At 40.8% G+C, this 25,965-nt stretch overlaps 1 protein-coding gene across 11 annotated transcripts in view; it reads left to right on the forward strand.

Moving 5' to 3' along the window:
* CHD7 (chromodomain helicase DNA binding protein 7) overlaps positions 1–25,965 on the forward strand; it is a 195,854-nt gene that overhangs the window by 46,567 nt on the left and 123,322 nt on the right. For all 11 annotated transcript variants that reach the window (XM_072998969.2, XM_078393767.1, XM_072998966.2 and 8 more), the window contains one exon: positions 13,110–14,949. In XM_072998969.2, the coding sequence (XP_072855070.2) occupies positions 13,285–14,949 (1,665 nt within the window). In that variant the 5' untranslated portion in view covers positions 13,110–13,284. The remainder of the gene's footprint in view (positions 1–13,109; positions 14,950–25,965) is intronic.

Raw genomic sequence — 25,965 nt, forward strand, 5'->3', positions numbered from 1 at the left:
CTTGTCCATCCTAAGAGTAATAGAAAGGCTGTAGTTGCAAGGAGGTACAGTAGGAATCAAACTCCTACTCTCTGCCTCCACAGCTAGATGCATAAACCACTGAGCTAATGTCTTCCCAGGTAGGACTCTGATTTGGCATACAAAATATTTATTAAGTTATACAAGATAACCACCGAATCGGTGGCTAAATTCCTTCTCTCTGCCCAAAGAATACAAAATTTTGCTTCTACTTGTGACCGGAGCTTCCACTTATGAACAAAAAAGGGCAGGGAAAAAAGGTGGGAAATTCAAACTTCTAACTGTAGGTGGCAACGAGGCTGCTTCTTTGTAGCTCTTTCGCCCTAGCAGTTAGAGAGTGTGCATCGGAGGAGTCTTGGGACCGCCTCCTTTTGCTTCTGAGTGTGTGTGTGTACAGTGGGGTCTTGACTTAAGAACGGCTTGAGTTAAGAACATTTTGACTTAAGAACCACTCTCATAGGAAAATATTGACTTGACTTACATACTTAGATTTGAGTTAAGAACTGAAAAAAACCACGTGGGAGGCAGGGAAAGTGCAAAATTTGAACTTTCAGTTAACTGTTGGCCAGTGAAAAGAGTGCCTGTCTGCTTCCTCACTCCTCCCAGCGTTTAGAGAGTGGATTGGGAGACAGTCTTCAGACTGCCTGGTACTGTACTGTCATTTTCATTCTCAGTTACACAGTAAAGTTTGACATTTATTTCAGAAGCATTTTGACTGCAGACCAATGCAATATAAAACTGAGTATAAACCTTTTGTTGAAAAGCAGTATTGAGGTGCTCCAAAATGAACAAGTTTAAACAGTTCTCTTACATTTACTGGTATATGTGACTTACATATAAATGCACATAGTTATTTTCTAGTGTAGGAGGAAGCATATGTATTAATTAACAGGGCTAAACTTCAAAAGATGTAAATAAACTGAGCTGAACTGAAATGTCTTAATTTCAGTCACTAAACAAGGAAGACATTGTACATACATCCCCCTGTTGAACCCAGAGGACAGTTCTGTAATCATTCTTCAATAAGAAATATTATTTAGGACTTTGTAGCATGCAAAATTATTGATTGTATATAATACATTTTGTGAAGAACAAAGATTAGGGTAATTTAACCATACTCTTGAAATTCTAATATTGAAGGATTTGTCAAGTTTAGTGTTTATTCTGTAGTGGAATATGCTGAATGTGAGTTATGCCTATTGCTTCTGTTTTGCATGCCAAAATTGAATGAAGCAGCTATGCGTTAGCAGCCACAGCCCAGTGCAAAGCCTCCAGCTTACTGTTGTGACCTCTGCCCTTTTGTATCCTGTGACACTCAGCTTGTCTTTGTGCCCAAGTTTATTCTTGATGGATGTGTTTCCCTCCCAAACACACATGTGGGGCTCTCTCAAAGAGAGCAGAGAAATTATTTTCAGCTGTAATTCTACTAGGCTAAAAAAGCAGCAGCAGCAGAAGAAACATGTTTGTAATATGTGCAGGGCAAGGTTGTTTAAGCAAGGGCCCTCCATGGCATGATGGGGGCAGGGAGCAATGCCAGTCCACAGTGTGTAATGAGTTTGTTTTCATATATTTTTCTTAAAAAGTAAAAGAAGTAGGAATTTATCAGATGACTTCGTTCGTCGTTGTTGTTTAGTCATGTCTGACTCTTCGTGACCTCATGGACCAGAGAACGCCAGGCCCTCCTATCTTCCACTGCCTCCCGTAGTTGTGTCTAATTCATGTTGGTTGCTTCGATGACTTAGTTAATGAATGGCAAATTCAGCAAATGTACAAAACCCATTTCCTGTAATGCGAGTGGTTAGGTAATGCGTGGTATTTTCTTTGTTTATCTCAGTGATTGACAGTTGGTCCTGCCTCTTCAATTGTCCTCTGATTTAGTATCAGTTTTACAGGACAGTGTAGTTTCCAGAAGAATCTGATGTCTGATGTCTGTTGTTAGCAGTGTAGATTTTCCCTCTCATTTATTTTGTTCTAATCAATTTGTTGCTTATTGATTTGATCAGTAGATTAAAGTAGATGCAAAGTTAGGTTTATGTTGCTGCTCAATTTTTTTTGAGAAATACTTCAAATTCACAAGCATCGCAGATTTGAACAGATGCACCGTGGTGCCCCGCTTGACGACGATAATCCGTTCTTTTAAAATCGCTGTTAAGCGATATCGTCATCAAGCAAAAGAAAAAAACCCATTGAAATGCATTGAAAACTGGTTTAATGTGTTCCAATGGGTGAAATACCTCATCGTCCAGCGAAGATCCTCCATAGGGGAAGCCATTTTCAGTTGCTATCTTCCGGAAATAGGTCTGGAAAACAGCGGGTGGCCATTCTGAAACCCAACAATCAGCTGTTTTTGATTGTCGTAATGCGAGGAATCGGTTCCCGAAGCAGGGAACCGATCATCGTAAAACAGATTTTCCTCATTGAATTGTCGTTTTGCGATTGTAATAGCGATCGCAAAAACCTCATTGTGAAGTGTTTTCGCCGTGGAGTGGGATAATCGTCAAGCGGGGCACCACTGTATTCTGGATGCTCATTACTCCAGCTAAAGATTTTAAAAACAATTCCTGATAGTTTTGATGTGTAGGTAGTGTTATAATAGCAAAGAATTTTAGTCTTGGGATTCAAAATACACTAACCCTCCTCCTTTGTAAATACAGTGGTGCCTTGCTTAGTGATGTTAATTCGTGCAGAAAAAATCACTGCTAAGCGATAACATTGCTAAGCGAAAATAAAAAGCCCATAGAAATGGATTTTAACGTGATTAATGTGTTCCTATGGGCTTAAAACTCATCTTTAAGCAAAGATCCTCCATAGCACCGCCATTTTTGGTGCCTCTAAAGCAAGGAATCCGTGCCTGAAAACAGCCGTCGGCCATTTTTCTTTACCCAGTGGCCATTTTGAAACTGCCGATCAGCTGGCCGAAAATGGGGGCTATGCGATGATCGCTTCCTTGTGATCATCGCAAAGCAAAATTTCCCCATATGAACCATCGCAAAGAAACCGCTTTTGCGATCGCAAAACAGTGTCACTAAGCGATTTTGTCGCTATATGGAGTGATCGCTATGCGATGCACCACTGTATAGGAGAGTAGTCCATTACTTCTGGACCTTAGCAGACAGCAATTCCTATCTGCATAGGAACTTATAAAACCTATTACTTTATATTGTTCTCGGCTAGTTATTGTATTGCTATGTTTCTGGCTTCTCTTCATTCCTTTCCTTCCAAACAAATCTAGACAGTTATAAAAGTGCTTCTCGGGGCCAGGTGGGAGGCAGAAAAGTGAGAAATAAAGAGTTATGCTCTTTTCTCTCTCCCTGCATTACTATGCTTCATAAGAAGGAAAAGTGTCCAAATTGCCCTCTTTAGTCAAGGAGTGCTGACCAAGAAGCCAGATAAGCACCAAACCATTAACTATGGAAGATAGGTTAGGAAAGTGGCATAACTTAAGTTATGCCGCATCATATGAAGTGCTCCAGGGTAGCAAAAGACAGCAATTCTCAAACCACATTATCCATAGGAGACTAGTACCTAGTAGTTTTCAGGTGGGTAATGGTCCTGTGGATGTGCTGGGTGTAATATGAAAGATTGGTTGCTGTGACCTGAGACTTTCTTCATTCACCCACTTGCTCACTCACTCACTTGCTATATCTTCTATTATAACATCTGTGGCATTGTGTTAATGATGGCTATGTGAAAGTTAAAAAGGTTTAAAAAAGAAGCTCAATATAAAACAATGGTTGCTAAGTTTGGTGTTCCAGATGTTCTTGAACTGGCGCTCTGAGCAGCCCTTGCTGTTGCTTATGTTGTCCAGAGCTTCTAGGAATTATATTCCAAGTATACATGAGATGCAAACATGGAAACTATTGCTTTTTTATGATTTTAGCGTTTTATTAACCTCCAACATTAAATGATAAAAACAACAACAAAAAAAGTGGAAATGGATGTCTTCTCACTGTGTGTGTGTGTTTAGTCGTTTAGTCGTGTCCGACTCTTCGTGACCCCATGGACCACAGCACGCCAGGCCCTCCTATCTTCCACGGCCGCCCGGAGTTGTGTCAAATTCATGTTGGTTGCTTCGCAGACACTGTCCAGCCATCTCATCCTCGGTCGTCCCCTTCTCCTCTTGCCGTCACACTTTCCTAACATCAAGGTCTTTTCCAAGGAGTCTTCTCTTCTCATCAGATGGCCAAAGTACTGGAGCCTCAGCTTCAGGATCTGTCCTTCCAGTGAGCACTCAGGTTTGATTTCCTTTAGAATTGATAGGTTTGTTCTCCTTGCAGTCCAGGGGATTCTCAAGAGCCTCCTCCAGCACCACAATTCAAAGGCATCAATTCTTCGGCGGTCAGCTTTCTTTATGGTCCAGCTCTCACTTCCAGACATCACAACAGGAAAAACCATAGCTTTGACTATTCGGACTTTTGTTGGCAATGTGATGTCTCTGCTTTTCAAGATGCTGTCAAGGTTTGTCATCGCTTTCCTCCCCAGAAGCAGGTGTCTTTTAATTTCGTGGCTGCTGTCTCCATCTGCAGTGATCATGGAGCCCAAGAAAGTAAAATCTGTCACTGCCTCCATATCTTCCCCTTCTATTTCCCAGGAGGTGATGGGACCAGTGGCCATGATCTTAGTTTTTTTGATGTTGAGTTTCAGACCGTTTTTTGCACTCTCCTCTTTCACTCTCATTACAAGGTTCTTTAATTCCTCCTCACTTTCTGCCATCAGAGTGGTATCATCTGCATATCGGAGGTTGTTGATATTTCTTCCGGCAATCTTAATTCCGGCTTGGGTTTCATCCAGTCCAGCCTTCCGCATGATGTATTCTGCATATAAGTTAAATAAGCCGGGGGACAATATACAGCCTTGTCGTACTCCTTTCCCAATTTTGAACCAATCAGTTGTTCCATGACCAGTTCTAACTGTTGCTTCCTGTCCCACATATAGGTTTCTCAGGAGACAGATAAGGTGGTCTGGCACTCCCATTTCTTTAAGAACTTGCCACAGTTTGCCGTGGTCCACACAGTCAAAGGCTTTTGCATAGTCAATGAAGCAGAAGTAGATATTTTTCTGGAACTCTCTGGCTTTCTCCATAATCCAGCGCATGTTAGCAATTTGGTCTCGAGTTCCTCTGCCTCTTCGGAATCCAGCTTGTACTTCTGGGAGTTCTCGGTCCACATACTGCTGAAGACTACCTTGTAGGATTTTGAGCATAACCTTGCTAGCTTGTGAAATGAGTGCAATTGTACGGTAGTTGGAGCATTCTTTGGCACTGCCTTTCTTTGGGATTGGGATGTAGACTGATCTTTTCCAATCCTCTGGCCACTGTTGTGTTTTCCAAACTTGCTGGCATATTGAATGTAGCACCTTAACAGCATCTTCTTTTAAGATTTTAAATAGTTCAACTGGAATGTCATCACCTCCACTGGCCTTATTGTTAGCCAGGCTTTCTAAGGCCCACTTGACTTCACTCTCCAAGATGTCTGGCTCTAGGTCAGCAACTACATTGTCTGGGTTGTACGGGATATCCAAATCTTTCTGATATAATTCCTCTGTGTATTCTTGCCACCTCTTCTTGATGTCTTCTGCTTCTGTTAGATCCCTCCCATTTTTGTCTTTTATCATGTTCATCTTTGCACAACATGTTTCTCTAATATCTCCAATTTTCCTGAACAGATCTCTGGTTTTTCCTTTTCTGTTATTTTCCTCTATTTCTTTGCATTGTTCATTTAAGAAGGCCCTCTTGTCTCTCCTTGTTATTCTTTGGAAGTCTGCATTCAATTTTCTGTAACTTTCCCTGTCTCCCTTGCATTTTGCTTTCCTTCTCCTCTCTGCTATTTGTAAAGCCTCATTGGACAGCCACTTTGCTTTCTTGCATTTCCTTTTCTTTGGGATGGTTTTTGTTGCTGCCTCCTGGACAATGTTACGAGCCTCTATCCAAAGTTCTTCAGGCACTCTGTCCACCAAATCTAGTTCCTTAAATCTGTTCATTACTTCCACTGTGTATTCATAAGGGATTTGGTTTAGATTATACCTGAGTGGCCAGTGGTTTTTCCTACTCTTTTCAGTCTAAGCTTGAATTTTGCTATGAGAAGCTGATGATCAGAGCCGCAGTCAGCTCCAGGTCTTGTTTTTGCTGACTGTATAGAGCTTCTCCATCTTTGGCTGCAGAGAATATAATCAATCTGATTTTGATATTGCCCATCTGGTGATTTCCATGTATAGAGTCGCCTCTTGTGTTGTTGGAAAAGTGTGTTTGTGATGACCAGCTTGTTCTCTTGACAAAACTCTATTAGCCTTTGCCCTGCTTCGTTCTGACCTCCAAGGCCAAACTTCCCTGTTGTTCCTTTTATCTTTTGGCTCCCTACTTTAGCATTCCAGTCCCCTAGATTGAGAAGAACATCTTTCTTTGGTGTCAGTTCTAGAAGGTGTTGTAAATCTTCATAAAATTGTTCAATTTCAGTGTCCTCAGCAATGCTGGTTGGTGCATAAACTTGGATTCTTGTGATGTTGAAAGTCTGCCTTGGATTCGTATTGACATCATTCTATCATTTTTGAGATTGTATCCCATTACAGCTTTTCCCACTCTTTTGTTGACTATGAGGGCTACTCCATTCCTTCTACGGGATTCTTGCCCACAGTAGTAGATATGATAATCATCTGAGCTGAATTCGCCCGTTCCTGTCCATTTCAGTTCACTGATGCCCAGGATGTCGATGATTATTCTTGCCATCTCCTGTTTGACCACCTCCAGCTTCCCAAGGTTCATAGATCTTACATTCCAGGTTCCTATGCAGTATTTTTCTTCGCAGCATTGGACTTTCCTTTCACGTCCACGCACGTCCACAGCTGAGCGTCCTTTCGGCTTTGGCCCAACCACTTCATTAGCTCTGGAGCTACTTGTATTTGTCCTCTGCTCTTCCTCAGTAGCATGTTGGACACCTTCCGACCTGAGGGGCCTATCTTCCAGCGTCATATCTTTTATCCTTTTGTTTCTGATCATGGGGCGTTCTTAGCAGAGATACTGGAGTGGCCTCCCAGTTCCTGCTCCAGGTGGATCGCTTTTAGTCGGAACTCTCCACTATGTCCTGTCCGTCTTGGGTGTCCCTGCACAGCATAGCCCGTAGCTTCTGAGTTACTCAAGCCCCTTTGCCACGACAAGGTAGCAATCCATTAAGGGGGTCTTCTCACTGATTTCCTTTTGTAAAACAAGCATTTGGCAAAAAGAAAACAAAAGAAAATGAAATTAAAATTAAAATAAAATGGAGGAATCCCCGTTCTCTCACTACCTAATGGGATTCCTCCCTTTTCTTTTAATTTTAATTTCATTTCGTTTTGTTTTCTTTTTGCCAAATGCTTGTTTTACAAAAAGGAAATCAGTGAGAGTTTTTTTAAAAAATCTTAGAAGTAGGAAAGTAAATTTCCTTTATGGAATGTCTGCATTAATGCCCTTTGGCTCTGCAAAATTGTTTTGGAATTGCAAAGTAGGCAGATTCAGTTTAATGTAGGCTTTGCTGTTTAGTCGTTAAGTCATGTCCAACTCTTCGTGACCCCATGGACTAGAGCACGCCAGGCGCTCCTGTCTTCCACTGCCTCCCGGAGTTTGGTCAAATTCATGTTGGTAGCTTCAATGACACTGTCCATCCATTTCGTCCTCTGTCGTCCCCTTCTCCTCTTGCCTTCACACTTTCCCAACATCAGGGTCTTTTCCACGGAGTCTTCTCTTCTCATGAGATGGCCAAACTATTGGAGCCTCAGCTTGAGGATCTGTCCTTCCAGTGAGCACTCAGGGTTGATATCCTTCAGAATGCTTAGGTTTGTTCTCCTTGCAGTCCAGGGGAATCTCAAGAGTCTCCTCCAGCACCACAATTCAAAAGCATCCATTCTTTGGTGGTCAACCTTCTTTATGGTACAGCAATTACTTCTGTACATTACTACTGGAAAAACCATAGCTTTGACTATGTGGACTTTTGTCAGCAAGGTGATGTCTCTGCTTTTTAAGATGCTGTCTAGGATTGTCATCGCTTTCCTCTCAAGAAGCATTAATGTAGGCTACTCTTTAAGTTAGCCAGTTGTTACAGAATGTAAACATATAAGCACAAAGATAAATATTATGACAGATCTTCACTAAGATAGTGTAATTTTAAATTTTGAAACTCTCAACATAGAAATTGGGATCATTTATTGTAAATATTTGCAGCAAAACAACTTTATTTGAAGTTTAGCTACTTTTAAATAAATAAGTAATTAAAGAGTTGCTGTTATATAAAATAATTTTGATGTCAAAATAACTATTCCATTTATATTAAAATTTACAAATGTTTATCAGCAAAAGAACTATATTGAGATTAAGCTACTTTTTTAAAAAAGCATTAAAATCTTTATATTTTGCTCATAAATATGTTCTTTTCTAGGACATATTTAGACTTGTAGTTTGTGCTGCTTTTCATTGCTATGGAAGGCATCATTCTGCAACATGGTAGCCTCCAGATGTATTGGTCTTCATGTCTTTCTGAGTACAGTGGGGTCTCTACTTAAGAACTTAATCCGTATTGGAAGGTGGTTCTCAAGTTGAAAAGTTCTTATGTTGAATCTGCATTTCCCATAGGAATGCATTGAAAACCATTTAATCCGTATCTGCTCTTTTCCGTCCATAGAAACTACAGTGGAACCTCTACTTAAGAACTTAATCCGTTTTGGAATGGTGTTCTTAAGTTGAAACATTCTTAAGTTGAAGCAAAATTTCCCATAGGAATGGACTGAAAACCAATTAATCCGTTCTGGCTGTTTTTTTGTTATGTAGAGGTGCTTTCGTACATTGAAGCATTAGTTCCCATAGGAACTAATGCAAAGCTGGTTAATACGTACTCTACCACTAGGGGGAGAATTTTTTTTTAACCTAAGATGACCTAAGGTTAAAAAAAGAGCAGGAAAGGTTTTTTTCCCTGTTCTTATCTTGGATTTCTGTTCTCAAGTAGAAGCAAAATTTAGCAAATGGAGCTGTTCTTAAGTTGGATTGTTCTTAAGTAGAGACGTTCTTAAGTAGAGACCCCACTGTAACGGTATTATTGAACAATGCTTTAGTCTGTCTTAATAAAGCACAAGATTAACCCTGCATTTTGAATTGTATGCAGTGTTCAGCTGCAGGGATTGCTTTTGGAGATAGGTAGAAGTAGAGAGACAGACTACAATATTGATATATGCAGATCCAGAGAGAGGCTTTTATTCACACAGAAAGTGGCAGCAAGATTTTTAAAAATATATAAGCCAAACATGTATGAAATAAAATAGATGGAAGGATTCCAGGGGCAAATAGTGTATATTTGATATGGATGCATATTAGCTGGATCCTGTCACTTAATGTACGTACACCAGCATAAGTCAAATGGTGTAAACTGCAGTGGCCAATTGCCACTAAGTCAAGGTATGCATTACTTATTGTGCATTGGGTGAATGACTACCAAAAATACAAGCTTTGATTTATTCATAGCAGCATGTTGCTGCTGCTCCTTATACCATCTGACTTAAGCTGGTGTACATATTAATTGGATTCTGGGCCATTTATTGTCTAATTTTGTTTGTTGTGTTATCAGATTGTACCAGGAATAGTGTTGTTACTGTCCTTTCAATCTGGTGGGCTATTGGAAAGAGATGCTTTGCAGCATATCTTCTTACCTTTACTTTTCAGTATCAGCCATGACTACTAGAGAAGGTTGTCCATAGGTTTGCCACATATAGCATCAAATGTAGATGATATTCTGTAACTGTCTTCCCTCTCAGAGTCACAAGGTCCAACTTGTCCAACTTGCTTTCCTACAAAAAAATCTGCAAGCTTTTCTCAAGGAGGTGGTCTGCTGATTGGTTCCTTTGTCAAATTAATAAGGTTTCTTGATGGGTTGGATCTATTTGGTTCTCTTAATTTATCTGCTTGAGATTTAAGTGTTCAAGAGACTAAAGAGGAAACATATTCCAGGTTATCTTTTCAGGAAAGATGCATGTCAAAAGTAATTGAAAGGTCTCAGATTCCTTAGGAAGGTAAAAGTTATCCCTGCTCTTAATTTTCCTGTGAAGGTTTCATTTGACTGTCATATGTAACAAGTTTTTCAATGTTCTATTTTCCCTGAATTTGTTTTTTTAAGAGACAGTGTGGCAGCAGATTTCATAAACCTTTAACAGATAGCACAAATGCTTCACATACATTATTTTAATTGTCTTTTTAATAGTGTTATAACTGTTAGGCATTGTTTTTGTATAAATGGCATCAGGAATAGGCACGTCATTAGGAACATTCTTTTCTGGGCCATTGCAGATCTGAACAGGGGAGTCTCCATAATGCTCAGAGGCTTTGTGAGCTGAGTACGATTGAGGGAAAGGGAAAAGAGTTATTTTAGAAGTTTATTTCTTGTGCTGTGCATTACTGTTAGATTTGAGTCCAGCTCTGAACCTTGAACATTCTGTTGCTCTACATTAGACATGGGATATTCGTCTCCTGGGGGAGCACAGGTGGTTGGCCAGATTAATGCCTACTCCCAAAACTCACCAGTCCAGTTACTGTTCGTCATGTGGCCCACATCGTCAGCGTTGTGAACAGTGCACCAATTGCAGCAGTATCCCAGCTGGGGCTGCCCTGCCCTCCTGCTTGGCTGGCCACTCAGCAGCTGAGCAGGGAGACTCATCATCCTACGCCCCCGATGAAGTGGCTGGCCAATCCAGTAGGGTGTGCTAATATTATCTCCCTATTGCAAAAAGAAGAGTGAACCTCAGAAATAATGACCTGCTTTTATTATCACTAGGTTATTAAACTGCAGGTCGGGAAAAGGGCGGGGGGAAATCGCACAACATTGCAAGGACATCATGTAAGAATGTTTGTAAGTGATTCTTCAGCACATCCTGATAACTTTCTTAGAATTACCCACTACTGCAATAGTAAATAAACATCTTAGTAATCACTTCATACTGGAGACTGGATTTCACAGGAGATAATGCTTCATAGAAACCTTGACAGCAAACCTTGATATTGGAAGTATCAGTTCCAACCTAGACAGTATTTGGCGGCTTTTTAAAAAATGTGTTTGTAAGTGAGGAGCATTTACAGTGGGGGCTTGACTTGAGAACTTAATCCATATTGGAAGGCGGTTCTCAAGTCAAAAAGTCTGTAGGTCAAGTCTCCATTGACCTACAGTGCATTGAAAACCAATTAATCCCGTAACAGGCCGTTTTTGTTCCATTTTGGGTTTTTTTCTGGTCTGTAAGTCAATTCTCAGGCTGCAAGTCAAACCTAAATTTTGCGGCCAGAGAAGTCTGTAACTCAAAAAGTCTGTAAGTCAAGCCGTCTGTAAGTCAAGGGTCCACTGGTATAATAGAAATAGAGGCTCACATAAATCTTTTATGCATCAGTTTCATGTTATGTTTGTTGTGATGCCAACCCTCACATCTGACCGTTCAGCCTGGAGGCAGGCAGTGCATCACGGCCTCTCCCAATTTGAAGAGACCCTTGTCCAGCAGGCTGAGGCAAAGAGGAAGTCACAAAAGCAGCAAAACCAGGGAGCTGGACAGGGGACAGATTGGATTTGTCTTCAGTGTGGAAGAGATTGTCACTCTCGAATTGGCCTCTTTAGCCACACTAGACGCTGTTCCAAGTCCTCCATACAGAGCACGTCACCATAGTCTTTCGAGACTGAAGGATGCCTAACTAAGTTGCCACTAAGTCACTTCAGAGCTAGGGTGATCATAATAGTCACCCAGTGGAGATTTGAATCCAAGCAGTGTGGATAAAAATCAATTTTTTTGAAAAATCTGATTGATTTTAAACAGATTGATTTTTAAAAAAATATTTTTAAACTCATTTTAAAATTTGAATAGTAATTTTTTTTCCAATTAAAATAATGTTTTACAGCAAATCAAGTCCCACCTGAACCCAGGTCTCTTGAATTCTAGTTCAGCACTCTATCCATTACACCACACTGGAACACAAATTGTGATGAAATCATATTTAGCATATGTTACTACAAAACTGATGCTTTCTAAAAATAACACTGGATTATTTGCTCTAAATAAAACTACATTGCTTTCTAATGATTGGCCCACTTTCACCAGAATACTAAGAAATGATGGTTTGCATTAAAAAGCATTTGCAAAATAGCCTTGTTTGCGATTGCTGAATGTCTCCTTCCTTGGTCTGTTTTAAAAGCATATTTAACATATGTATTTATTTCAGTTTTCTATGAACTTCATTATTCTCTTTAACCAAATAACATGGAACAGTTCTCCCAGCAATTTTTTCTTCTAAGCTAGCTAAAAATCTGAGAAGTGAAATAGGAAGGCCGAATTTTGAATCTCTCCCCTATCATGGCCTTGGGCAAACTATGCTCAACCACAGTCCTGTCTGAAATATGAGAGATAATAATACTGGCTTACTTTTACAGAGTTCCAAGTAATATGCATGTGATAATGCATGTAATGGATGTGAAGTGTCTTGAACAGTTGAAAGCAGTATGCATATGTTATTACACTTTAGTACTGTATTACAGAAGTCAGTATTCAGTTTGCATCTTCAGTGAATAGCAAACATCTTACATTTTAGTTAATAGCATTAAAGTGTGCAATAGATTTTGTGAAAATTGGAAGCAACTTTTAATAACTGGGAATATCAGTGACATATCTGATTTGTAGCCTTTGCTACTGTTTGCTCACTCATCTGATTGCTTTGCTCAAGGGAATAAGGTTAAGGGCATGCTGTTGGTAACTAGAATATTTTCAGTGTTGTAATTCAGCAGATGGGCTGTTTGGCTATATTCATGCATTTGACTGCCTGCTGTGGCAGCTGCTTCAGCTGCCTGTTGTGTTCTTTTGTTCTGTTCCTTTCAGGAATGGGGCACAAGGAAGTATAGTGAATGGATTAATTTAAGGTTACTGTTTCCTGGCTTTCTAGTTTCTTATCAAAATAAAGCTGCCTATGAGTTGTTTATAATATGAAATATTAAAACACAGTTTTTTTAAAAAAAGGTTTCTGTTTAGCATAGCAGAAAGATCTCAGATGTTTAAATGCAACTTGCAGTTTTATTTCCAACCTAATTTCCCACTTTCCTTTTTTTTCTTTTTAGGACAGGTAACAAGAATTTGCCTGACACTCTGAGGTCCAAAAGAATTAAGGAGATATGGAATGACATGAAGGTGATTAGTTGAGAATTAAAGGCTTTGAAAACAAACACCTCAGTGAGGTGAATCACGGACTACTGTACTAGTTGTAGCTCTGAGACGCTGCATGCTGGAACAAAGATGGCAGATCCAGGAATGATGAGTTTGTTTGGAGAAGATGGGAATATTTTCAGTGAAGGACTGGAGGGACTGGGTGAGTGTGGATACCCTGAAAACCCAGTAAACCCTATGGGGCAACAAATGCCTATAGATCAAGGATTTGCATCATTGCAGTCACCTCTTCATCATCCTCCGGCCAATCAAAATCAAGCAAAATTGACCCACTTTGATCACTATAATCAGTATGAACAACAGAAAATGCACCTGATGGATCAACCCACCAGAATGATGAGTAATGCCCCTGGAAATGGTATAGCATCTCCTCACTCACAGTACCACAATCCTCCAGTTCCTCATGGGGCTGGTACTGGAGGTCAAATGGGAGTCTATCCTGGAATGCAGAATGAAAGGCATGGACAACCCTTTGTTGATGGTAGTTCCATGTGGGGGCCAAGAGCAGTTCAAGTGCCAGACCAGATAAGAGCACCATACCAGCAGCAGCAACCTCCGCCTGCTCAGCCACCACCAACAACACCGTCAGGACCACCTGGACAGGGACATGCACAGCATATGCAGTCAATGGGAAATTATATGGCTCATGGTGATTTTTCAATGCAGCAGCATGGTCAACCACAACAGCAAAGGATAAACCAGTTTTCTCAAAGCCAGGAAGGTCTTAATCAGGGAAATCCTTTCATTGCCTCCTCAGGAGCTGGCCACATGTCTCATGTGCCCCAGCAGAATCCAAGCATGGGGCCTTCTTTACGTCACTCAGTGCAGCAATTTCACCATCACCCCCCCACTGCTCTTCATGGAGAATCGGTAGCCCACAGTCCCAGATTCTCCCCTAACCCTCCTCAGCAAGGTGCTGTTAGGACACAAACACTTAATTTTAGTTCTCGGGGCCAGACAGTACCTTCACCTACGATAAACAACTCAGGGCAGTATTCTCGTTATCCTTACAGTAACCTAAATCAGGGATTAGTAAACAATACAGGGATGAATCAGAATTTAGGCCTTACAAATAACACTCCAATGAATCAGTCTGTACCAAGGTATCCGAATGCCGTAGGATTTCCATCCAACAGCAGTCAGGGACTAATGCACCAGCAGCCCCTTCACCCTAGTGGCACACTTAACCAAATGAACACACAAACTATGCACCCTTCACAGCCTCAGGGAACCTATGCTTCTCCACCTCCCATGTCACCTTTGAAAGCAATGAGTAATCCAGCAGGTACCCCGCCTCCACAAGTTAGGCCTGGTAGTGCTGGAATACCAATGGAAGTTGGCAGTTATCCAAATATGCCCCATCCTCAGCCGTCTCACCAGCCACCTGGTACCATGGGAATTGGACAGAGGAGTATGGGCCCTCGGAATATACAACAGAATCGACCATTCATGGGTATGTCTTCAGCACCACGGGAGTTGGGTGGTCACATGAGGCCAAATGGCTGTCCAGGTGTTGGTCTTGCTGATCCACAAGCAATACAAGAACGATTAATATCTGGTCAACAACATCCCAGCCAGTCATCTTTTCAGCAGCAAATGCCAACATGTCCTCCCATGCAGCCTCATCCGGGCATTCATCATCAGTCTTCACCACCACCACATCCTCACCATCAGCCTTGGGCACAGCTTCACCAGTCACCACAGAACACACCACAAAAAGTGCCTGTCCTTCAGGTAGGTCATACATTGTGAAGATTGTAATTGTCTTTGAAGAGTTTTCAGTTAAACTGTTCTATATTGATAACTTCAGTAAATGTTTGACTAAAGCATGACTATTTTGTTTTGCTTGTGATAGTTCTGTAACCGAGCAGAGTCCTCCAGCTGCATAAATACATTCAAAGACTTGAGCCAAACTCAAAATCAGAGTACTCAAGCAGAGGGGAACTCTTTATCCATCTCCCTCACCCCCATAATCACTTTTACTGCCTACCTATATGTAAAAAGTGATGGATATGAACAGAGTCTCTGATGTCTATGGAGAATCTGCATGTGAGTTGGGAACCTGGAAAATCAGGTTCTAATCTGGGGCAGTTTGCCCACACAGATAGTGCTCTCCATCTTCATACTTGTCATCTTTTATGTGTAAAAGATGACAAAACCAGGCTTTTAGGGTATGGGTCAAAGTATGTGTAAGTGAGCATTATTCCAATTTTGATGCTTCTGTAGGGCTTTATTTCTAAACAATTAAATCAGCCATATGTATGTGCCAACCATGTAATCACTCTCTTACTGGTTTTGTCAATTCTTCATTCTCCCAAAAGGTAGTATCTTTAGTTTGCCTGCTAACTGAATAACATGTAATCATGAAATGTCAAGAGGAGCCAAAGCAGAGGAATAGTTTGATGCTTCCCTGTAACTTCCAAGTTAATAGTAAAGAGGCATTCAATCATAGATTTTCCTGTTGCCTGTGGTTCAGTGGCTATTTTCTCCTCTGACAAGAGACAGGCCTTTGGCTATTCCCATGCTTGAATGGCTTCAATTCCAGATGTTTTTTTTTTTTTTACTCTAGCTGTGAGAAATGGTTCCTGAATTTGCTGTTTTCTCATTTACATTATCAGTTTCTGTTGTATATTTTAAGACTGTTAAGCCTAAGGGCAGGGTCTTATTACTCACCTTTAAGGAATAACTCTGAGCAACAGCTCTAAGGGCTGTCTTTGGCTGAGGTAAAACAGCTTGAGATGAATAGATTATATTACAAGAGAAATAGTTAAATCAGATAACTGAAAATAGGCCACTTGTATGATCCACATACTACTGTATCTTTTATTTAAAAGTATCTAAACTTCAGTAAAGTTGTTGTTTAAGCTGTTAATCAAAGCATACCTTCCCTTGAAGTAAATACGAAACTTTCTTCTTACATTTGTCTCTGGGATGTTGAAAAAATATCTGTAATGCTTGATTAAAGAAAAATGAATAAGGTCACAATCTGAACTTGGTCACTGAGTGATGTTGCCCTTAAGGGGTAACCAGCCGGATACCTTTTCTATCCTAAAAAAACACTGTGCAGCAGTCATCATTTTATTCTGTTTTGTTACTTACAGAATACTTTAACATGGAAAATTGTAGACCATATTGGAGGTCTTCAGAAATAGCATATGGTTGTAAATCTAACAACTGAAAATGCTATTACCAGCCAGAATATGAAGTGTCCTATTAGCTAACAATTTTAATTTTAATGTTACTATTGACAGCTGATATGCTGAAAAGTTATGTTTAGTGCCATTTTAGTAAACAAAGACAGATATATTTGAAGCCTGTTGTCTATGAAGATGCTACAGGGTCTTCTTGAGAATCTCATGGAAATAAAATCTCCTCCTACCCTAGTAAACTTTTGTGTGTACCTTACAATGTAGGGAGAAAGACATCTGTGTGAATTAAATGAACAGTCTGGGATATACAGTATTAGAAAGCTGAGCTGTTCGTTTAAAATACTGTAGATAAAATGCAAATGTGTTTGGTAAATCTCTACTACAGGACCGTAATTTGCAATGTTTTAGTCATAATTTTTAAGTGTCAGATCTTTTTTCTGTTAGTATCTTACTTCTGTAATTTTACCAGCCAGTTGCCTGATTTTTCTTGTTCAGATATTCCACACACCAAGAAAGCTGCAATGAACATAATCATTAGAGGCCTTAATTTCTTCATTTGTGTTTTTAATAGATAAATCCTACAGCCATTCATTGATTAAGAGCTAGATTTATGTGTGTACCTAATTCACTGTGTCTTTAAGTGTGAGCAGAAGGAATCCAGCTATCTTCATATAGTTCCTTTTTTTTTTTTTGCTGTAACTAGTACTAGATTCATAAATGAAGGGTATGCAAGCTGGTAATAGACTACACATCATAATTTGGAACTGTTGTACATAATTTTGTTGATGCATATAATTGTTGCTATAAGGAAAGAAATATATCTGAGTAGTTATCACATAGCAAAATATCTAAATATGGGCTCAATCCTAACTATCCAAGATTGCTGAAGTCTTGCTGAGCAGTTGCTAAGCCAGTTGAGACTGTTGACTCCATTCCCATCTCAATTTAGTATTGTTGGAAATTAGTTAGGACTTGCCTGCTCCTGGTCTTGGTTTGTGCCAGCATAGTGACTGTGAGTCTGAGCTGAAAGGGTTTTGGATCTGGTATAACTCAGCTTCCTTCCCATTTCCTCCCCCCCCCTTTTGACTTTTTTGCCAGCTGTCACAACAGTTGTACTGGTAGATCCATTTGTACCTATATACAGTGGTGCCTCGCACAATGAGTGCCTCGCACAATGATGAATTCACACAACGATGCCTTTTTCTGTCAAATTTGCTGCCTCACACAGCGATGTTTCCTATGGGGGATTTTCACACAACGATCTCCCTTTTTGCTCCTGTAAAAGTGTCTTACAATGTTTGGAAGCTGTTTTAAATGATTGCAATGGTTAGTCCACCTCCTGAAACCTATACAAACTGATTTTGGTGTTGTTCTGACACTTCGTTAATTTATGATGATTTTTTGTTTTTTCCATTGGAAACCATTAGGCAGACCATCCAATGGCTTCCAATGGAGAAAATTCAAAAAATCATCATAAATTAACGAAGTGTCAGAACAACACCAAAATCAGTTTGCGTAGGTTTCAGGAGGTGGACTAACCACTGCAATCATTTAAAACAGCTTCCAAACATTGTAAGACACTTTTACAGGAGCGAAAAAGGAGTTCGCAAAGCCATTGGAATGTACTGAGTCGGCTTCAATACGTTGCAATGAAGGAAACATTGTTTCACACAGCGATGTTTCCTATGGGGATTTTCACTCAGCGATGGCAATCCGTTCCAATTGGAACGGATTAACCAGTTTTCAATGCATTCCTATGAGAAATGGTGTTTCACAGAACGATGTTTCACACAACGTTGATTTTTTTGGAACCAATTAACATCGTTGTGTGAGGCACCACTGTACTGTATCTGATATCAACCACCTCACAGGGATTGTGCTGGTTACAAGGGCAGTTGTGCCAACACAAGATGTTACTGCCCATTCAAAACTCTGTAGAGTTGGTGTATATTTGACTCTGGATTGCATTGTATGTTGGTAGGGTTGAGCATAGATAAAATTAAAGACATAACTGTTTTATCACATTAGACAGACAAGATAGTTGTTTTTTGGAGTGGCCATTTGGGTAATGAACATTTGAGGGCAAATAGAGTGAAATATAGCATACTGATTTATAGGAGTTTCTTTGGTATTATCTAGGATAATACCCAGGAATGAAAAATAACACACATACCCTATATTTCTTTTATAATCTGATAGAAGAGCATGCTTATATAGTAAATATACAATTTTTTGGTTTGACCCTGGTGAAGTAGACCTTAGACCTTAGATTGAAAAGTGTTATATTTTAAAATTCTAATTTATATTTTTAAACATAATTGAAGCAAAATTAAGCATGAACAAACTGTTTGAAGAACAGTTTAAAAACAACACAGCCCTGAGAATTTATTAATTTATTTTATTTCAACAATACAATTAAAACCTGTTTAAGCACTACTTAAAAAGTCTGGCAGTTTAAGTGCTGTTTAGAAGGTCTTGAGTGAATAACAAGGTATTTGGTAACACTGAAAAATCATTAGAATGGAGACCAGGTAAACGTTTTGGAAGAATACTGCATGAAATGTCATAATGGAAAAAAAACCCTCTCCATTTGTCACTCAGACACCTAGTGCCTAAATACATCACCTCATCTTGAGGCAGGTTGATGTGGAACTAGGTGGTCCTTCAGATAAAGATTAGAAGCTGTTTGTAAAAACAGGCTTTGTCACAACAGAGTTTGGGTTTAACAATTAGAAGAAAAGTCCAAGGGAATAAAGACAGTATAAACCAATGCAATATAACATCCATATCATTCTACAAATATATCAGCAACAGACCCTTGCCAAACTACCAACTTTCAAGGGAAAATAAAGGAGGAAAAAAAGTGTGGAAAGAAGAGAGCATACTGGTTCTTTGTAGTGGTCTCTGTGAATGCACACAAATGGGTTAATCCTACGCCTGCGCAGGACGTTTGGAAGATTCTAGAGCTACAGAAAAAAGAGTCAGTTAGCTCCCCTTGAGGGTATATAGGCTCTGCCTCCTCCATCTTCCTTTCAGTTCCTCTTTTTCCACCGTACCGTTAGGACGTTAGAAAGAGCAGAGCATCAATACTTAAGTATTCTAGCTTAGCTAGCCCTTTTTATTCTTATCCTTTTTTCTGTTATTGTTGTTTTATTGCTGATCCATCGACAGAACCTTCCTTATTTTTTGTTTGCCGTCGTTCCCCCCCCCCCCGTTTTTGACGGATTCCCTCTTTTTTTGTTTTTGTTTTTTTGTTTTATGGTCCCTTGGGGCTTCAAGCAGTGCGTCGTCTGTTCCCGCAAAATTCTTCTTTCAGACAGCCACGATAAGTGCTTGTTTTGTCTGGGAGAATCACACCTCGACCAAACCTGCATTGCTTGTAAAGGTTTTTCCAAGCAAGCCATTAAACTCAGACGCCAACGGCTTTGATCTTTTCTCTATGAAATGACTCTTCTTCCTGCCATGGAAGGCTCCTCCCTCCCTGCACCAACCCCTCTGCGTTCAGAAGCCTCTAAACAGACTTCTGCTGAGCAGTCGTCTCTTACCATTTCCATTCCTGTGAAGCCTAAGGAAGCCTCAAAACCGCCTAAAGCCAAGGCGTCTTCTTGAGTTTTCCTTCCTGCAAAAAGGAAAACCAACAATAAGTCCAAAAAGCTGAAGTAGTCAGCTAAACTGCCTACGGTTCTTCCTGCAGCTCTTTCGATACTGATCAAGGAGTCTTCGAGGGAAGGAATTGGACTTTCTGATACTGAGGAGTACATTCCTTTAGCCCAGATGGCTCAGTATACTATGTGCATGTCTCTGAACTCAGGCCGATTCGAGGCTGTGCCAGTCGCCAGCTGGGCCGTTGCCTCTTCTAGTCCTCGATACTCAGGGCGGGCTGATACCAAGTCTCTTTCTGAACAGGAGTCTGTCCACGACACTCCTAGGAAAAGTACGGAAAAACGCAAACATACCATTCTGTACCAGCCTTGAGATACAGGAGATGGGTACCTGTTACATACAGCACTGATGTTACCTGTCTGTCATGGGTTTGGAGGGAAAGTTCCATCCTATGGGGAATGGAAGGCGGGACATCAGGAGGAGGGGCTGTACTGTATATATATGTGATGCGTGTGTGGAGAAGTTAGCAGACGCTGGGATGTGAAGAAGCAGCAGCTGGGAAGAAGAAGCTGGTGTGGGAGTCTGTGTGTCAGACAGGGTACTACTGTGTGTCAGTACCAACCTGATAGGTTCAGGTGTCTGTATGGTTAGCCAGAACTGATAGGTTCAGGGTCTGTGCTTCAAGTTAAGGGTTCTGTGTGAACCAAACTGTATGCATGTATGAATGAGACTAAGCCACGTTACTATATCTTATTCACCTGATCATTTTATTTTCCCTGTGTGTTGTTTTAAATAAACCTTATTCTTTTATTGGTTAAAAATCCATCCCTGGTCTGTGTGACTTCTTACAGGGAATGGTTGGTGGCAGCTTAGTTAACGTGTGGCATATCCCAGTAGGTCTGGGTTTGTCACATCCACAGGGTCCGCCATTTGGCCACCCTTGCTACACTCCGTACCAACTGTATCCATACCAAGGCTATGTCTACCCGCCGGAGTTTCCAGGCACTTCCATGCCTCAACTGCCGTGGCATCATACAGTAGCTCCTCCCGCGCTACATCAAAAGCACCTTTGCGACAAGATAATTCCAATGCTACAAACTTTACCTGATCCTTCTAAAATGGAAGCCCTCAACGTTTATGAAGAGGCTAATATCCTGACCAGACAGCGGAGGTTTGCTGCAAAACACACGGCAGACAGCGCATCTAAATCTATGCTAACGGCGATAGCTGTCAGACGCCATGCATGGCTCAGAACCGCCAATATCCTCGACGACACCAAAACAAAAATTGAGGACCTACCCTTCGATGGGATTGGACTGTTTAACTCCAAGACTGATGAAATCATGGAGAATATCCATAAAATGAGGAAGACAGCGAAGTCTTATGTACCATACCAGCCATATAGGAACCAGAAGCAGGCATACAAAAAGCCTCAATACCAATCTTCCACTCAGTACCAGTCCTTTTGGTACAGTAAACAACAGCAGGACTGGACTTATCAGACCCAACAGTCCATCCCTCTGCTGTTCAAGCAGCAATGCTTTTGCAGCCCCAAGCAGTCTTTTCACAAGACTCAGCACAGGGGTAAGCATTTCTCTTAATCCCTTATGTACTACCAGACTGTTCCCATTCCTCCGAGAATAGCAAACCATCACTACCGACAAGTGGGTCCTCAATATCATTGAAAGGGGCTATCTGATTGAATTTTCAAAGACCCCACAACCAAACTCAGTCAGAACAACTCCCTTTTCCATGCCATTGCATTTGGAAATCTAAGCACTCCTATCCAAAGAGGCCATAACCAGAGTACCACCCTCTGACTCCAGCGAGGGTTTCTTCTCGTGCTACTTTGCAGTCCCCAAGAAAGATGGCGGCATAAGGCCCATCATGGACCTCAGAGACCTTAACCAATACATCTTATACAAAAAATTCCATATGCTGACTCTTGACTCCATTCTCCCTCTTTTGTCTCAGGGAAACTGGTTCGTCACCATAGATTTATAGGACGCCTACTTCCACATCTCCATCCACCTGTCTCACCAAAAATTCTTCCAGTTCCGGTTCCACCAGGACACCTTCCAATTCACCGCTCTCCCATTCGGGCTCTCCATGGCCCCCAGGACATTCACAAAATGCATGGCACTGGTTATGGCTTACCTTCGTACCAAGGGGATAAAAGTTTTTCCCTACATAGACGACTGGCTTCTAGTGGCGAAATCCTACCACGAGGCAGTATCCGCCACAGACTTCACCCACTACACCCTAAAGAGATTCAGGTTAAAAATCAACAAGAAAAAGTCCAGCCTGATACCATCCCAGACCGTCTCCTACATAGGAGCAACATTGGACTCAGTTTGCATGAGAGCTTTTCTGCCGTCTCAGCAAATTCGCAAAATCCAGGCGGCAGCCCTCAAGTTCACACCATATGCAGCTTTGACTGCGCACGATACCCTTCACATCCTAGGATTGATGGCATCCAGTACTTCAGTGGTACTCTTTGCAAGACTGAAGCTCATATGGAGTATGCAACAACCTACAATGAAAAATTTGTGCAATAAATTATTTGCAAACAAAACTGCTTGGATCCATGGCTGTAACTTTGGCACCTGCTTTCCCTGTGTTCAGGGATTAATTCCAATTTATGCAGCCCAAGGATGTGGACAGGATCCTTGGAGGGATGAGTACAGGATCCTCGTTCTGAATCAAGTTATTTTTATGATTTTGCAGTGACTGTTGAGCAGAGCAAGGAATCAGTTGCAGGGTGGGACCTTCATATCCTACTTTGGTATTCATAGAGTTTAAAAGGTGGTCAGCAATTTGAGTTATGGAAGTGGGAAATTGAAAGTAATGCAGTAGACTGAATTGCTGGCACCAAAGGAGAAGAGGATAACAACTGAACTCCCCGCTAAAGCACGAAATTTTTCTTGCACACTGCAGCTACTAAGACACTAAAGAGGGCTCAGACTGAGGTCAGCAGTCAGCGTATCTCTCCCTGCACCATTTCATCAGCCATTAGGTATTAGGTCAAAGAAACTTTGATTTTAACTTGCGTTCTAGAATATTTTTCTTTGTTCTTTCAGTCAACCTAGTTTTAATACAGTGGTGCCTCGCTTAGCGATTGCTTCGTTTAACGATGTATTCGCTTTGCGATGCGTTTCTTTGAGGAATTTTCCGCATCGTTTAACGATGTTCTCTATGGGGGATTTTCACTTAACGATGTCCGTTTTTGCTCATTTCAAAGTGTCTTAAAATTTTTGAAATCTATTTTAAATGCTTGGAATAGTTAGTCCACCTTGTGAAACCTTTGCAAACTTAATTTGGCTTTGTTCTGAGTCTTCGTTAATTTTTGGTGAATTTTTTCCCCCATTGAAAAGCATTGAACGGACAGTCGGCTTCAATGATTTTCAATGGGGGAAACATTGTATCGCTTAGCGATGTTTCCTATGGGGATTTTCACTTAAATTCACCAAAAATGCATTCCTATGGGAAATGGTGTTTCGCTTAACAATGTTTTTCTATAGCGATGTGTTTTTTTTAACCAGTTTACATTGTTAAGCGAGGCGCCACTGTACCTTTTATTGAAAAATTACTATACTATTAGGATTGCATGTGCATGTGACTGTAGAGGGATGATTATTGTATGGGCTTTGAGTGGATAGGTCCAGATTGCTGTTCAGTATGTAACAGCATTCTGGACCTATACATCTAATCTATTTTCAACCACAGTCTGGAAATGCACAAATAATTTCATGGCCCTGGAGTTGGAGTGACTTGGGGCTGTCCATTTTGTGGGTCAGCATTTTTATGCAGCATAAGTGTTTGTGGTCAGTGTGCCATTTTGAAAGCTTGTTTTGTGTTCTCAATTTGCTTCCTATTATGATTCTGTTAATTAATACCCTCCCCCAAAGTCCTTTGATTAACACTCTTGCTCTGGACTTGTAAATCCAAGGCTGTGGCTCGCTTTATTATTCAGTAAACCTTTTGTTACATCTTCTTTTTCTATTGTTGTTGTTTAGTCGTTAAGTCATATCCAACTCTTCGTGACCCCATGGAACAGAGCACGCCAGGCCCTCCTGTCTTCCACTGCCTCCTGGAGTTGGGTCAAATTCATGTTGGTAGCTTCGATGCCACTGTCCGACCATCTCATCCTCTGTTGTCCCCTTCTTCTCTTGCCTTCACCCTTCCCCAACATCAGGGTCTTTTCCAGGCAGTCTTCTCTTCTCATAAGATGGCCAAAGTACTGGAGCCTCAGGTTCAGGATCTGTCCTTCCAGTGAGAACTCAGGCTTGATTTCCTTCACAATGAATTGAACACATCCAGCTTACCAAGGCTCATAGATCTTACATTCGAGGTTCCTATGCAATATTTACTTTGCAGCATCAGACTTTCCTTTCACTTCCAGGTGCGTCCACAACTGAGTGTCCTTTTGGCTTTGTCCCAACCACTTCATTAGCTTTGGAGGTACTTGTACTTGTCCTCCGCTCTTCCTCAGTAGCATGTTGAACGCTTTCTGACTTGACGGGCTCATCTTCCAGTGTCATATCTTTTAGCCTTTTGTTTTAGTCCATGGAGTTTTCTTGGCAAAGATACTGGAGTGGCTTTCCAATTCCTGCTCCAGGTGGATCACATTTTGTCGGAACTCTCCACTATGACCTTCCCGTCTTGGGTGTCCCTGCACGGCATAGCCCATAGCTTCTCTGAATTACTCAAGCCCCTTCACCATGACAAGGCAGCAAGCCATGAAGGGGTCTTTTTCTGTACCCTTTAGCTTTCCCTAGAATTAATGTCTTGTCTAGCGAGTCTCTTCTTTTCATAATATGTCCAAAGTGAGGTTGGCTTAGTTCAGTAACTTTAGCTTATGTCAAATAACTTTTTAGTGCTTGAGGTACCCTTTATCCTTGATATGTTTGCTGCAACATTCTATATGAACTAGAAATGAATCACCAAATTCATTCAAAAATCTCTAATTTGTTGATTTGTGTTTGTACGACTCAATGCCCTGCCAAATGTAACTCAACTGATTTTTAATGATTTTTGATTCATTGATTCGTTTGGATATAACCACCACCACCCTGGGCACCTGGAGACACCAGAATCACAGAGAAGCTTCTACTGACTTTTTTTCTACAGTCTCTCCAAGTTTGGTGAAAATTGGGTTTCACCAAGCCAGCTGCTAAAGGGCACTTTCCTGGGGGGGGGGGGACCCACTTTGTGAATGTTGAACTTGGATGTCTGAAACACAGTCCTCACCAGGAGTCTCACTGGAGGGATTGTAGAGGAGAGTCAATAGAAGCTTCTATGTGATTTTGGTGTTTCTTGGTGCTTGCGGGGAAACTTCCTGTCATGAGGGCTCCTTGTGTGCATATAACTCAATGTCCGAAACCCAAACTTCATCAAATGTGCAAGGCTTTTAGAGGAAAGTCCCTGCAAATTTGGTGTCTCTAGGTGCTTGGAGGGGTATTTAATGGAGTTTTAAAGTAAAAAAAAAACAAATTGATTCATCGATTCATCAGAATACAATGTGTAATTCATGATTCATCAACCTTGACGAATCACCATTTTTCTCATTCATGTGCATCTCTAATATAGAACACATATCCCCCTAGAAATTCTAAGTTGAATCCCATTGCACTAGTACAAAAAAAGTCTCCCTGCCCCTTTGTGATTATAATTAAATGTACAGTATGTGTGTTTTCAGAGTCTTAAATGTATAGGTTATTATTACAATTGTGATAGTAGACCAACTTTTTTTCATTTGTAATTAATATTATTTCTTATCTCATGAATTGTAGATGAATAGGTACTACCTCAGTGGGAAGGTAACAGTGTTCCATGTCTAGTCATGCCAGCCACATGACCACACAGAATGAGTCTACGGACAAACATCGCTCTTTGACTTACAATGATGAGCCGTGGCCCCCACAACTGGACTTAATTACCTTTACTTTTACTGTTGAATAATAGTGAGATAATGACATAAAATGCTTCTTAACTACTA

The sequence above is a fragment of the Pogona vitticeps genome, chromosome 4 (genome assembly GCF_051106095.1).
Source record: "Pogona vitticeps strain Pit_001003342236 chromosome 4, PviZW2.1, whole genome shotgun sequence".
Classification (NCBI taxonomy): Eukaryota; Metazoa; Chordata; class Lepidosauria; order Squamata; family Agamidae; genus Pogona; species Pogona vitticeps.